Genomic DNA, 16,615 nt, shown 5'->3' on the forward strand with positions numbered 1-16,615 from the left:
AAATAAAATTAACAATTTTATGTATACTCGCCAAACAAAATAGATGCAATGCTTTAACTAATTCAGTTCCAAATGAATAGCAAATGTGTCAGATAGTAATAACCTTAAACAAGCGTTATTATATGAAAAATGGCGACCCCTGTCAACGATGACGCCTTGTTATTTCAATAATAATTAATGATAAACTCATGTAAAAAGTCGTTTTTTGAGCACAATTTTTTTTTAAGTAGCTTTACCTATTAAAGGAAATGCATAAGATTATTTTTCACTTACAACGCAATTATTTGAAACTAACGCAAAATTATTTGAAATTAACGCAGTGTTTTTGTCACGCGTTTCCATGTAATATGTTTACCTCATTTTAATAAATGTCCGCCCCTTCAAATTGTATGATCGTTTTCTTCTTCAATAATTAAGCTACGTAACTATGTTTTTCACGCTGTTTTCTGCCTCTTAAGCCGGTCCAGCCCTCTTGGTTTCAGTGACGCGGCAACGCCGGATGATCTAGCTGGCCAGGACGCCAATGTCATGCGCAGTGACAACATCGACCGGATCGCTCCAAGTCTGCACATTCGCAGTGACGACATCGACCGGATCGCCCCAAGTCTGCACATGCACAGTGACAACATCGACAGGACCGCCCCAAGTCTGCACATGCGCAGTGACAACATCGACCGGATCGCCCCGAGTCTGCACATGCGCAGTGACACACCACCTAGTCGTCCGAACACCGCAGTTTTCAGTTTCCGGAGCAACGAAAACGTGTCCCACTCGAAGGTAAAAAATAATTAAGACTCCACTTACACGACCGCATCTTTTTAACATTGTATGTCCAGTTTTTGATAATGTTCTCCAACAACGTAACTTATTTAGTCCTGTAATATTGCTGAAAAAAAGAATTTAAGTTGTATCTACCAGCTACTGATGATACTTTAAGTGATGCTCGATTGGTCAATTTAGACTGCACCCGAGTATCATTCCCGCTTTAAATCCGACGCGCTACGGAATACTAAACAAAATTATCTTTGAAGAAAAACTCAATATGCCTTTAAGGCAGGAGTATCGATAATATAATGGCTGTTTTTCAAAATATTGACATAAATATGAACATCATTAATATTTAAAATATAGCGGACAACGATCAATTTAGCGTTCGAATTCCCGTGTGCGAGTTACTATATTCACCGTATCCGGGGTTCATTTAAGTATACTTAAGCGTACCCGGGGTACAGTTAAGTAGTACCCGAGCATAAGTGACACAAATCATAAAATGTATTAAAATTGCAAAGACGCACCTTGATAAAATTATATCCTTCATAACGAGTAAATAATAATTGTATAATTATAAACTACATAAGTACTAGCCACGGATCGTATATTGACAGGAGTTGAATCGAGTATTTGACCCTTACTGTAGTAAATTAAATTGTATGCAAAAACTAACCATCCGAGTTTATTGGTTTAAACATTATCTTGTTGCTTATTAATTCTTCTTTAAAAAATATAACTTTTAGTATATTTCCGTTGTTATTTATGGATTTATAGCGCGTTAAACACAAAAAATAAACATTTATGTTTTACCCCCGCGCGTTTAACCGTGTCGTAACTTAGTCACGTGACTGGTAGCTATCGATTAGAGCACATCGAAGCGCCGAGGTTATACATTTGGATGAACCCATATATCATTAGAAAGCCTACGTTTCGTAGCTTTCAGATATATATAAATATATATATAAAGTGTTTTTTCTGATTTGGGCAGCGAGTTATAACTTTAACTTTTGCAAATATCATACCGTTTTAGAATCTAGATTTACGGTTAACATGTTCGTTCTTTATACCGATTCGAAGCGTTTATAATTGGAGATCAGTTTTTAAAACTACATCTTGCTTAGAAGAATAGAATTCTGTATATGAGAAAAAAGGGTTTAAAAATGAAAGTAAATAACGAATAAAGGCGTACGCTCCGAACGTTTGGAGTTTTATCATCTAGGTTGACATGTTCGTACTTTATACCGATTTGTAGCGTTTATAATTGGAGTTCAGTTTTTAAAACTACATCTTGCTTAGATGAATAGAATTCTGTATACGATAGAAAAAAAGGATTTAAAAATGAAAGTAAATAAGGAATGAAGGCGTATGAAAGTAGCCCGCGATCCTAACGCTCCGAACGTTTTGAGTTTTATAATCTCGGTTGACATGCTCTTACTTTATACCGATTTGTAGCGTTTATATGTGGAGTTCAGTTTTAAAAATTTCATCTTGCGTAAGAGAAAAGAATTCTGTATACGATAGAAATAACTGCAATAACCACTGTTGCTAATGCTAGTATTACTTCTAATAATAATTATGAGGAAAATAAATTAAGAATGCTTCTACTACAGCAACCAGCATATCCAGTAATACTACTATTACTGCGTCTACCGCTATTGCTGCTGTTGCTGGTATGACTACTACCCCTACTACAACCACTACTTATAAAATCACGAACAGGTGCAGTACCTAATACAGACTCAACTCAACGTTCCGGTGCGAAGTATCCAGTTCGGGTTTACTCCCGATTGTCCCACATTTTTATTTTAAGAGTAAAATATCGATAACGGAACATACAGGTAAGTCGCATATCTGGGGCTCGAAAAGGGGTATTTATTTCGTGTATTTATTTGATTAAATTAACAAAACATAAACACAAAAGTGTTTCTCGATAAATATTTTATTTTTATTTTCTTCCAATAGAGGGAATATAGACACACTTTATTAACATTTTATATTTAATCACCAATCGATTTAATACCTATAAAAATGAAATATGAATGTATTAAAAAATCAAACAATCTCAGGTAATTTGTTTATTAACAATCTCCATTTAATCTTAATATTTCGATTCAAAGCATCAATCATTCAATCCGTTATTTAATCTCCCCTCTGAATAAAGATTCTGTATACTTTAATTCGAATGGCATACTAACACTACTTAGTTATAAGTAACACTGTTATAAGATCAATGAGTATACAAGTATACATATTAAAATACAAATCTGAATCCGTCAAGCAAAATGCTCATCCCTTCGTGTTTATTAGTAAATAAATAACGTGGAATTTTGAAAAAAGTGAAGTTAGGTTAATTTATTGATAACGCATGGATATATATTAATGCATGTTTGAGATGTTCAACTGTTATTTAATTATATAAAATAACAGTTTTTATTTATCTTATTTTTTTTAAATTTAAATTGTATTTATGTTACAGCAGACAAACAATAGATAATTATCGTTTTATACTTTGATCGTAGTTAATCATAATAAATCCTAGACATGATACTTTTTACACTTGTATTACCCATCTTACGCCTCTTCACACCTATTTGTACGGTGTATTGAATTTCTAAATGTGGGACAATCGAGACGACACCCCAGTTCGATCCCCTCGATATCCGGTCATCGCGACCAGGTGTTGAATCCCGCTGGGTCGTCAAATATCGTAATACAGCGGATGTGTCAAAAGCTATTCAGTCGGGACTTCTGGGTGGACACGGACCGGCTGGTGTTTTACCAGCACAATGACGTCACTACACGCGAAACCGCGGCCTATAGAAACTACATGGAGGTTGTTAACGCCCATGCCGTGATAGCGGCATCTGCTGATAACGTAGTGCGCGGGAAACTTAAACGCGCAGTTTCCAGCGGTCGATGTCACTCAAGACGTTTAAGATATTATGAAGCTAACTAAATGGAAGTGACTTTTTGAAACTATGTGACTATGTGGTTATGTTAATTAAGGTTGTTTGGGATATGTACACTGGCATGTATCAACAGTGATTCGATTAGTACACAGTCAAGTGGAATGCATACATAAACGCCATTTAAATTCAAACATCCACATTCATTTATGACAAATATACGCTTCCCTTTTGTTGTCGAAGTTTTTGTTTGTTTTGAATACTTAGGAATATAATACATGTATTGATAATACTAACTTTTAGCATATTAAATCATTTCCCACTTCAAACACAAAGTTATAACATGTATACATTAAACATATTTAGAACAAATATTTATCAGCTTTGTTGTCAAGACATTTTAGTTTAAAGCCCTCCCCGTCTGACAAATTGTGTGGACAAATTTGTGGACGGACCTTCGAACTGACAGACAGACATGATGATGGACAGAGGGTTAGCGTACGGCCACCTATATCAGAACACATCTCTGAACACACAGTTGTGTGTTTTTTTTTTTGATCCATACAAACAAAACAATTTATTTGATTTTGTAACAATACATACAATAAACAAATATGACATGACACACATATAATATTTATACTGTAAAACAGCATGTTTAATATATCTGCAAAACACGATTTTGGTACCAAATATATATTTATAACTTATTATGTACCATAATATCTTTCCTTTTGGTATACATAACAATTTTGTTTACACCCTATACAAATAACAATATATGATTTAAGAGCCTGAGAAAGTATCGCCCCTGATTAGCCTTTGCAGACTGAACATGATAATCTGGTACTACACTTTACGCACATGCAAAAGCCCAGTTTTTCACAGAGCCAGGCTCAAATAAACAATTCAAACTTTTTCTCAACATTGTTTCATTCATAAAATCTTACATTAAAACAAACACAAATAATAACCGTCACACTGATAAGGAAAGAACTCTAGCTGTGGTTATTTGATACAAGTAAAACTCTTTGGTTGCTCACTTGTAAAGATCCCCACATAAAAAGAGATTGCCAAGCAATATTGTCCCCTACCGGTGAAACTCCACCATTGTCAGTATGTTTTATATTTGTTGCCATAGCAACCAGAATTCTCGACGTAGGAACACAATGAAATGACATGCATAGTCTCCATATTGCCATCTATCCATGTTGCAAGTTTCATGAAAAAATATGAAGAACTTTTAAAGTTATCGCAGGATTCAGAAAAGTGTGACGGACTGACAGATAGACTGACAGACAGACTGACAGATGGAGCGCAAACCATAAGTCCCCTCCAGTTTCACCGGTAGGGGACAAAAAGCAATAGATACAAAACACTTGGAGATGTTGAGTTTTGCAATTCATTAAGAAAGCAAGTGACAGCAGTAAAGTTTTCCTCATAATTTTTTTTTAGAACCAAACACTTGTTGGGAATTATGATTTATGCAATTCATTATTAAAGTAAGTTATCGCAAATATTTTACCGAATGAAGATAGTGGGCGTTCTTTACAAATTGATACAGGAAAGTTGACTTATTTACCTAATTAAAAGAAAAAGTAGATTGATAAATATCTGATTGATCAATTAATTTAAAATAGCACACCACGCTATAACCTAGAGAAAAATAAATGGTTGAATATAAGCATTATATAGCACAGGGCTAGAATTGTTTTTATTATGTAAAAATACTGAATAGGGGCAAGGTTTAGCATTTGATAATATCTACTGTTATCACTCATAACAAAATAATTGTTCAGACAAAAAAAATGTACGTGTGTTTCAATTTCTTGAAATGCTCAATTAAAATGTCACTGTGGGCATTATTTGGGTTTACGGACATAATGAGATATCACAACAAAGCCAAACATACTATATTCTATATGAATGTTACTAGCTTGATTTGTAAATAGCAGAAACATTAAAATGTAATCAACCGTTAAGGTATAAAAACTAGCCTTGCTCTGTCAGTAAAGGCGTAATAATGTGTGTAAAGCGTCGTCCCGGACTAGCCTACGCATTCCGCACAGGCTAACGAGGGACGACACTTTCCCCAAGACAGAATTTTGATTAGAGACTTCCATATAAAATTCACATAAATGGGATTATTGGGCTACATGCAAGTTCATGAAGTGTCGGCCCAAATTATCCTTGTCATAACAGGGATTAAACTTTCCGCTTTTATGATTTTTTTTATTTAAACACAAATCCAATCTGTGCAGAAAGCATCTTTCCTGATAAGCCTGTGCAGTCCTGGGACGACACTAAACACACAATGCATTAAGCCTGTGCAGTCCTGTGACAACACCAAACACACAATGCATTAAGTCTGTGCAGTCCTGGGACGACACTGAACACACAATGCATTAAACCTGTGCAGTCCTGGGACGACACTTAACACACAATGCATTAAGCCTGTGCAGTCCAGGGACGACACTTAACACACAATGCATTAAGCCTGTGCAGTCCTGGGACGACACTGAACACACAATGCATTAAGTCTGTGCAGTCCTGGGACGACACTGAACACACAATGCATTAAGTCTGTGCAGTCCTGGGACGACACTGAACACACAATGCATTAAGTCTGTGCAGTCCTGGGACGACACTGAACACACAATGCATTAAGCCTGTGCAGTCCTGGGACGACACTTAACACACAATGCATTAAGTCTGTGCAGTCCTGGGACGACACTAAACACACTATGCATTAAGTCTGTGCAGTCCTGGGACGACACTGAACACACAATGCATTAAACCTGTGCAGCCCTGTGACGACACTAAACACACAATGCATTAAGTCTGTGCAGTCCTGGGACGACACTGAACACACAATGCATTTAGTCTGTGCAGTCCTGGGACGACACTGAACACACAATGCATTAAGCCTGTGCAGTCCTGGGACGACACTTAACACACAATGCATTAAGTCTGTGCAGTCCTGGGACGACACTAAACACACTATGCATTAAGCCTGTGCATCCCTGTGACGACACTTAACACACAATGCATTAAGTCTGTGCAGTCCTGGGACGACACTAAACACACAATGCATTAAGCCTGAGCAGTCCTGGGACGACACTTAACACACAATGCATTAAGCCTGAGCAGTCCTGGGACGACACTTAACACACAATGCATTAAGCCTGCAGCCCTGTGACGACACTAAACACACAATGCATTAAGCCTGTGCAGTCCTGTGACGACACTAAACACACAATGCATTAAGCCTGTGCAGTCCTGTGACGACACTTAACACACAATGCATTAAGCCTGTGCAGTCCTGTGACGACACTAAACACACAATGCATTAAGTCTGTGCAGTCCTGGGACGACACTTAACACACAATGCATTAAGTCTGTGCAGTCCTGGGACGACACTGAACACACAATGCATTAAGCCTGTGCAGCCCTGTGACGACACTAAACACACAATGCATTAAGCCTGTGCAGTCCTGGGACGACACTAAACACACAATGCATTAAGTCTGTGCAGTCCTGGGACGTCACTTAACACACAATGCATTAAGTCTGTGCAGTCCTGGGACGACACTAAACACACAATGCATTAAGTCTGTGCAGTCCTGGGAGGACACTAAACACACAATGCATTAAGCCTGTGCAGTCCTGGGAGGACACTAAACACACAATGCATTAAGCCTGTGCAGTCCTGGGACGTCACTTAACACACAATGCATTAAGCCTGTGCAGTCCTGTGACGACACTAAACACACAATGCATTAAGCCTGTGCAGTCCTGGGACGACACTAAACACACAATGCATTAAGCCTGTGCAGTCCTGGGACGACACTGAACACACAATGCATTAAGTCTGTGCAGTCCAGGGACGACACTAAACACACAATGCATTAAGTCTGTGCAGTCCTGTGACGACACTGAACACACAATGCATTAAGTCTGTGCAGTCCTGGGACGACACTTAACACACAATGCATTAAGTCTGTGCAGTCCTGGGACGACACTTAACACACAATGCATTAAGCCTGTGCAGTCCTGGGACGACACTAAACACAATGCATTAAGTCTGTGCAGTCATGGGACGACACTAAACACACTATGCATTAAGTCTGTGCAGTCCTGGGACGACACTAAACACACTATGCATTAAGCCTGTGCAGCCCTGGGACGACACTTAACACACCATGCATTAAGCCTGTGCAGTCCAGGGACGACACTTAACACACAATGCATTAAACCTGTGCAGTCCTGGGACGACACTGAACACACAATGCATTAAGTCTGTGCAGCCCTGGGACGACACTTAACACACCATGCATTAAGCCTGTGCAGTCCTGTGACGACACTGAACACACAATGCATTAAACCTGTGCAGTCCTGGGACGACACTGAACACACAATGCATTAAGTCTGTGCAGTCCTGGGACGACACTTAACACACAATGCATTAAGTCTGTGCAGTCCAGGGACGACACTGAACACACAATGCATTAAGCCTGTGCAGTCCTGGGACGACACTGAACACACAATGCATTAAGCCTGTGCAGTCCTGGGACGACACTGAACACACAATGCATTAAGCCTGTGCAGTCCTGGGACGACACTTAACACACAATGCATTAAGCCTGTGCAGTCCTGGGACGACACTGAACACACAATGCATTAAGTCTGTGCAGTCCTGGGACGACACTTAACACACAATGCATTAAGCCTGTGCAGTCCTGTGACGACACTAAACACACAATGCATTAAGCCTGTGCAGTCCTGGGACGACACTTAACACACAATGCATTAAGTCTGTGCAGTCCTGGGACGACACTTAACACACAATGCATTAAGTCTGTGCAGCCCTGTGACGACACTTAACACACAATGCATTAAGTCTGTGCAGTCCTGGGACGACACTGAACACACAATGCATTAAGCCTGTGCAGTCCTGGGACGACACTTAACACACAATGCATTAAGCCTGTGCAGCCCTGTGACGACACTAAACACACAATGCATTAAGCCTGTGCAGCCCTGTGACGACACTTAACACACAATGCATTAAGTCTGTGCAGTCCTGGGACGACACTGAACACACAATGCATTAAGTCTGTGCAGTCCTGGGACGACACTGAACACACAATGCATTAAGCCTGTGCAGTCCTAGGACGACACTTAACACACAATGCATTAAGTCTGTGCAGTCCTGGGACGACACTAAACACACAATGCATTAAGTCTGTGCAGTCCTGGGACGACACTTAACACACAATGCATTAAACCTGTGCAGCCCTGTGACGACACTGAACACACAATGCATTAAACCTGTGCAGTCCTGGGACGACACTAAACACACAATGCATTAAACCTGTGCAGCCCTGTGACGACACTAAACACACAATGCATTAAGTCTGTGCAGCCCTGTGACGACACTGAACACACAATGCATTAAGTCTGTGCAGTCCTGGGACGACACTTAACACACAATGCATTAAGTCTGTGCAGTCCAGGGACGACACTTATCACACCATGCATTAAGCCTGTGCAGTCCTGGGACGACACTGAACACACAATGCATTAAGCCTGTGCAGTCCTGGGACGACACTGAACACACAATGCATTAAGCCTGTGCAGTCCTGTGACGACACTAAACACACAATGCATTAAGCCTGTGCAGTCCTGGGACGACACTTAACACACAATGCATTAAGCCTGTGCAGTCCTGGGACGACACTAAACACACTATGCATTAAGCCTGTGTAGTTCTGGGACGACACTTAACACACAATGCATTAAGTCTGTGCAGCCCTGTGACGACACTGAACACACAATGCATTAAGCCTGTGCAGTCCTGGGACGTCACTTAACACACAATGCATTAAGTCTGTGCAGTCCTGGGACGACACTAAACACACAATGCATTAAGCCTGTGCAGTTCTGTGACAACACCAAACACACAATGCATTAAGCCTGTGCAGTCCAGGGACGACACTAAACACACAATGCATTAAGTCTGTGCAGTCCTGGGACGACACTAAACACACAATGCATTAAGCCTGTGCAGTCCTGGGACAACACTGAACACACAATGCATTAAGCCTGTGCAGTCCTGTGACGACACTAAACACACAATGCATTAAGCCTGTGCAGTCCTGTGACGACACTTAACACACAATGCATTAAGCCTGTGCAGTCCTGTGACGTCACTTAACACACAATGCATTAAGCCTGTGCAGTCCAGGGACGACACTAAACACACAATGCATTAAGCCTGTGCAGTCCTGGGACGACACTGAACACACAATGCATTAAGCCTGTGCAGTCCAGGGACGACACTTAACACACTATGCATTAAGCCTGTGCAGTCCTGGGACGACACTTAACACACAATGCATTAAGCCTGTGCAGTCCTGGGACGACACTTAACACACAATGCATTAAGTCTGTGCAGTCCTGGGACGACACTAAACACACAATGCATTAAGCCTGTGCAGTCCAGGGACGACACTTAACACACTATGCATTAAGTCTGTGCAGTCCAGGGACGACACTGAACACACAATGCATTAAGTCTGTGCAGTCCTGGGACGACACTGAACACACAATGCATTAAGTCTGTGCAGTCCTGGGACGACACTTAACACACAATGCATTAAGTCTGTGCAGTCCTGGGACGACACTAAACACACAATGCATTAAGTCTGTGCAGTCCTGGGACGACACTTAACACACAATGCATTAAGTCTGTGCAGTCCTGGGACGACACTAAACACACAATGCATTAAGTCTGTGCAGTCCTGGGACGACACTGAACACACAATGCATTAAGCCTGTGCAGTCCTGGGACGACACTAAACACACAATGCATTAAGTCTGTGCAGTCCTGGGACGACACTTAACACACAATGCATTAAGCCTGTGCAGTCCTGTGACAACACCAAACACACAATGCATTAAGCCTGTGCAGTCCAGGGACGACACTAAACACACAATGCGTTAAGCCTGTGCAGTCCTGTGACGACACTTATCGCACCATGCATTAAGCCCAGTTTTACCAGAGCCATGCTCAATTTAATTGATTTGTTGACACAGTAGCTTTCATTGCAACTACCCTCAGCTAAGTAGCGGCTCATCTGTATACGTGTATGTTATTCAAATATTTTGTTCATATACCGGCATCTAATATTATTTCATTTACCTTAATATTTTGTTGATTAATGTGGTTTCAAATTTCTTTTTCAGGATCACTCATTTTTAAATGTGTATCTTTTAATATTCAAGATTAAGGTATTGCTAGGGATGAACATTGAACCAAATTTGATAGCCCTAGGCCCAATGGTTATGGACGATAAGATTTGTTAAGTTTTCACAAAATAGACCCAATATAAGCATATGTTTAATTTTGAGACCCCCGGGGCAGGGTCAAATTTGATCCCATGGGCATAATTTGAACAAATTTGGTAGGGACTATTAGATGTCTTTACATACCAAATTTGAGAGCCCCAAGCCCAATGGTTATGGACGAAAGATTTGAAAATTTTCACAAAATAGGCCTTATATAAGCCAATTTTCAATTTTGTGACCCCTGCGCCAGGGTCAAATTTAACCTCAGGGGCATAATTTGAACAAATTTGAAAGAGGTTCACCCCAGGAACATTCCTGAGAAATTTTATCAGAATTGGACCAATAGTTTAGGAGTAGATGTTTAAAGGAAAAGTGAACGCACGGACGCACGCATGACGGACACAGGACCATGACATAAGCCCCTCGGAGCTTTTGCCAGTGGAGCTAAAAGACAAATTTTAATTTAACAAAAACACTGACATAATCGTTATTCCTACCTGGGCTTGAACCCCTTACCTTTAGATTAAAACAGACTGTCACTGTAAGAGCTTGTTCATCCGAACTTTTACAAAAAATAAAACATTGTATTCATAACATAAAGAAACAGAAGCCCTTCAATAATCAAAATGCTTTGCCGTGTTACTTTTTCTTGTTTTATCAATTTATTATAATTATTTCTCATACACGCATATGTTTGTTCATTATGATCATGTGTCAATTGTGTTATTTCGCTATCTGATTTACAGTGTTCTTGTAAATATGTTTCAACCTATACCACAAAGTTGTAAAAGTCCCTTTAAATACAAAATCGCTATACATGAAGTTAGATGAGCCTATATTCAACATTACAATGTATTAAGCCCATTATTTCACCCGGAAGTGATCATATGGTCGTATACAAACTGCCAAAGTCAATACAGATGTTGTGTTGTAAGAAGTCAGTTCGACATATTATGCTTATCTTTCTGCAATTGGTGTCAATGTTTTGCTATCATAAGTCTCCTCATAGTTATATCTGACGGCTTTACGTGAGTTTATAAGATTGTGCATGTGTGTTTTGTCAATGAAAAATACATATTGGTACAGTCTGAAACACGGGCCATGTTCATTTTAAGTGGGTTATTAAAATGTATTAAAATATTTTTAGCTTGTGTGCTTACACTTGAAAAAATAAATAAGGCAGTTTACATTGATGTTATGTATTTGCGGGTAGGTTCCGGGTCATATACAAATAGCATAAAACCGTGTTAGAAAATGTATAATACAGCCTAAACAGACCTATTTGTTGAACAGTAATAATCCTTGTAATTAGATTTTTTTTAAAGATATTTGTAAGTTGTGGTAGCTGCCCTCTTTATTTTCAAGGTTGTTAACTTATTTACTTTTACCTGTATAGCAAGTGTACTATAGACAGTATTAAATCAAATATTAATAGAATTGAATGAGTATAGTTTTAAGTACGTTCCTACTGATTTAACATATTCATTTAATAACCATTATTAAGCGAGTTATTTCACCAATAGTACAATAAAAAGCATAAATTAAGCAGCATTAGGGTATTTATATACTGAAAGCTTACATCTTGGCATGACAGTGTTTTCCCATACATTTCTCATTTGTTTAGACATTTCCAAGACCGTGTTTTAGTATTAATTATGTTAATGGTTCATGGTATGTCGTTGGAATTTCTCTGTGTCGTATAGGCAATTAGTCGCTTGTCTTAGGTAAGAGATAAGCGGGTGTAAGTACCGGTACTGTTTTTTCGGATACCGCCTCCGGAGTTTCATTATTCCTATGGAGATTTTATACTTTGTATTGTTGTCAATGAATGATATAGTAAATTACGCATGAGATAAAAGTGTGCTGGAGGACTAACAGACGGAATGACAGTCAAAATAAAACAAAATGAGCTCCCCAGGTTCAATAGAGGAAAGTTATATATATAAGTGACAAGACAATCATTCGGGATTTAATTGGCAAAACATGTCGTTTATTGAGAGTTCAACATCAAACTTAGATCGGGAAATACATATCATCAACATAAACATATTTAATTATTTACATACAACTTGTATATATAGAAATGTTGGACAAAAACAACATAATCAATATAATGATGTTTGTCTTAAAAAACACAATTAAAGTACGCAAGATAATAGACAAATAAAACTCAGGGAGCCAGAACATATAAACATGTTAAAATAAATGCAACAGATGTACGGTTACATTTAAGATACCATTTTAACGTTTAATATTGAAATCCTTTTAACAGTTATCTCACGATTTTGAAGCTATTTACACAATTCAGACAGGGATAAGCAATCATGAAATAATTTAGAAAGACCCTGATCAATATGAGGTACACAAGCGATTGCATGGGGCCTACGGATACTTTCCATAGAGATATTATATTTGCTTTTTCAAAATGCTTATTTGGAGAAGATGAACATATAAAAGCATGATTTTAAAAGTGCATTTCATACTGTATTTCGAATAAAGCACAATAGTTATATTGTTACCAAATACTTATATTTGTGTGTGGGAATTAACACATACAAGTTAACGAAGATTGTGTTTTTTTTTCTATGTATCAATTTGATCAACATTTGTCACACAATTTACAAACATCAAGCTATGTTTAGCTATTCAACAACAGAACACACATGTTTCATGCATTCAATAAAAGTAAAATAATAACAACCCCAAGTTTAAGGAAATCTGGTCTTAAAACATTTTCTGAACTTAAACAGTGGGATATTTACACACAATATATGTGTTCGTCAGAGACACAGTATGCCCCCTATTGCGCCACTTTGATTTTTTTTTTACCTTTGACATTAAAGGTTGAACTTTACCTTGAAAATCCATCACTCAAATTGTGCAACTTCATGAGAACGCCGCTTTGAATTATTTTTTTTTCATCTTTGACCTTGAAAGATGACCTTGACCTTGATGGATGACCTTGACCTTCTACCACTCACAATGTGCAGCTTCATTAGAAAGCCGCTTTGAATTATTTTTTTGACCTTTGACCTTGAAGTATGACCTTGACCTTGACCGATGACCTTGAACTTCCACCACTCACAATGTGCAGCATCATGGGAACGCCGCTTTGAATTAAAAAAAATTGACCTTTGACCTTGAAGGATATCCTTGACCTTCACTTTTTACCACTCAAAATGTTCAGCTCCATGAGATACACATGGATGCCAAATATCAAGTTGCTACCTACAATATTGAAAAAGTTATGGCCAATGTTTAAGTTATTGGACAGACGGACGGACAGACACCATATATTTGACATTTGACCTTGAAGGATGACCTTGACCTTCATCTTTCACCACTCAAAATGTGCAGCTCCATGAGATGCACATGCATGCCGAATATCAAGTTGCTATCTTCAATATTTAAAAAGTCATGGCCAATGTTAAAGGTTTTTTTTCCGAACAAATGGACAGACTGACATACTGCGGACAGTTCAACTGCTATATGCCACCCTACCGGGAGCATAAAAATGACCCTAATGAAGGCACTGCACTGACAGCAAGTGTGGGATGTTCAACGTGAAAGGTCAAACGCACTGTTACAAAACTAAATGGAATGTAAAATTTTATTATCAGCGTATATACGCACATATATTTATTTAAGTGTTTATTCCAAAAAATCCTTTAAGACTTTAATGTATTTACGTGTTATGTTGAGATGTAAACACAATTATTAATTTACAAAGCAGACATCTTTGTTTTTATTGTTTGAGCAAATAATATTGCTCTCTATTATTACAAATAGAGAAAATTGCAATTTTTTACAATTGTAAGCATATGATAACACTTTCCCTTACTGTGTAATTGACTATTTTTTCTGGTACTGTGAATTATTTTTAACAGTTCAATATATATATGAGCATTCACACAGGAAATGATTTTTTACAAAGGTTTTTACAAACTAAGGTAAACATTTAGTTTATCTTATACAAATGGCAACAATACAAGAATAATTTACGTTTAAAATACAATTGTTCTTCAGTTGTTTTATGTATAAATGGCAAAATAAACCTACACAATATATACAGTGATCAATAAATCTTGATTAAGTTACTCACTTATTAAAGAGGATACACTCTGGTCGTCTTCATGTGCATAAACAAACATAAAGCACAATAAACTATTGTGTCCAAAAACAAAGTTTAACAATTGTGAGCATACACGTCTATGATCTAACAACATAAATTAACAATAATAATTTATGCCAATTTTCATAAAACTCTTATTTATTTTTTTGTTTTCTTAATTCTCAGTTTCATTAAAAGCTTTCCCAAACACGCAAAAGTGATACTATATTAATTTTACAAACAATATCCATTTAAATCAACAAAGTGGTATTTACAGAATCAATAATTTTAGGTAGATTAAATATTTTTTCCTAGAATGTATTATTCTTCCTATGAAATAGTATGCTACTAAACAAGATTCATGATCGAATACTGACCCCAATGAGCAAATTGACTAGTATTGTTTTCGGCAGGATTACTAGACAGAAAAAGCTGAAGCGTAAAAGTTATAAAACTTTGTGAACAATTCATTAAATAAGCTTATCTATATTATGGGTAAAAACAGAAAACTGAAACATATCTTAAAACATGAACGTACTCCTTTTTTTCAATTTTGTCAAAGTTACCAGCATCATTTAAACAGACTTGACAATCTTAGAATATCTATGATAAAATTGTTTTTCCCATACATTTACCATTATAAGGATCAAAATATGTAGTGAAAAATTCATTATACAGACAAAGACATTGGATATAAATGCAATATGTGTGCTTTAAAAAAAAACTTAACATGCTATATTTAACCAAAACTTTCAACATAAAGAGACTGACAGCATCATAATACCAATTAAACATTGGTCACATAAAAAATAAAACGTAAACTTTTCATTTTCTTTGAAAACAACTTGGCTGTTACACATACAAAATGTGGCTGTTGACATGACTTTCGGGCTTTCCACTTAAATTGTTGTGATGTGTCATTCTGCCATTTCAAACTGAACAAGGTCATTCATTTTCACTCGTCATAAAATTCAAAGAGTAAGTGCTGAACAAACCAGTAGGTACGTAGAGATAAGCACATCTAAAAAAGTATTTATCTATGGACTTCTTAGGTTTGACAGGGGTCAATATGGTAACAACTGCTGCAACAGGCTCTGTTTCTGATTGGATGGTTTGATTTCGTCAAATGGCATCTGAAAACAAGAAATACTTGTTACTGTAAATGCCAGTATTTCATTTTATTTTTGATACCGATGGAAAAAAAACAAGAACAAGCACATGGCTTGATATTTCAAGGTTTTACAACTAATCTGATTTGAATCCATAGAGGAAATCATGGTCCTGAGACAATTTATAAAACAAGGGCTGTTTGTAAAACATGCATGCCCCCCATATGGGCTCTCAGTTGTAGTGACAGCCATTTTGTAAATATGTTTTTTGTCACTGTCACCTTGATCTTTGACCTAGTGACCTGAAAATCAATAGGGGTCATCTGCGAGTCATGATCAATGTACCTATGAAGTTTCATGATCGTAGC

At 37.7% G+C, this 16,615-nt stretch overlaps 2 protein-coding genes across 11 annotated transcripts in view; one reads left to right on the top strand and one right to left on the bottom strand.

Annotated features, from left to right (window-relative positions):
- Positions 1-2,529, top strand: part of LOC127865365 (uncharacterized) — an 8,611-nt gene extending 6,082 nt beyond the window's left edge. The window contains exons 5-6 of the mRNA XM_052405329.1: positions 459-777; positions 2,382-2,529. Coding sequence (XP_052261289.1) covers positions 459-777; positions 2,382-2,447 — 385 coding nt within the window. The 3' untranslated portion in view covers positions 2,448-2,529. The remainder of the gene's footprint in view (positions 1-458; positions 778-2,381) is intronic.
- Positions 2,530-12,983: 10,454 nt separating this feature from the next.
- The window catches only part of LOC127864385 (uncharacterized), a 186,464-nt gene continuing 182,832 nt past the window's right edge, over positions 12,984-16,615 (bottom strand). For all 10 annotated transcript variants that reach the window (XR_008041840.1, XR_008041839.1, XR_008041841.1 and 7 more), the window contains one exon: positions 12,984-16,271. The gene's annotated coding sequence lies outside the window, so the exon portion shown is untranslated. The remainder of the gene's footprint in view (positions 16,272-16,615) is intronic.

This window comes from Dreissena polymorpha, chromosome 1 (genome assembly GCF_020536995.1).
Source record: "Dreissena polymorpha isolate Duluth1 chromosome 1, UMN_Dpol_1.0, whole genome shotgun sequence".
In the NCBI taxonomy this organism is placed as follows: Eukaryota; Metazoa; Mollusca; class Bivalvia; order Myida; family Dreissenidae; genus Dreissena; species Dreissena polymorpha.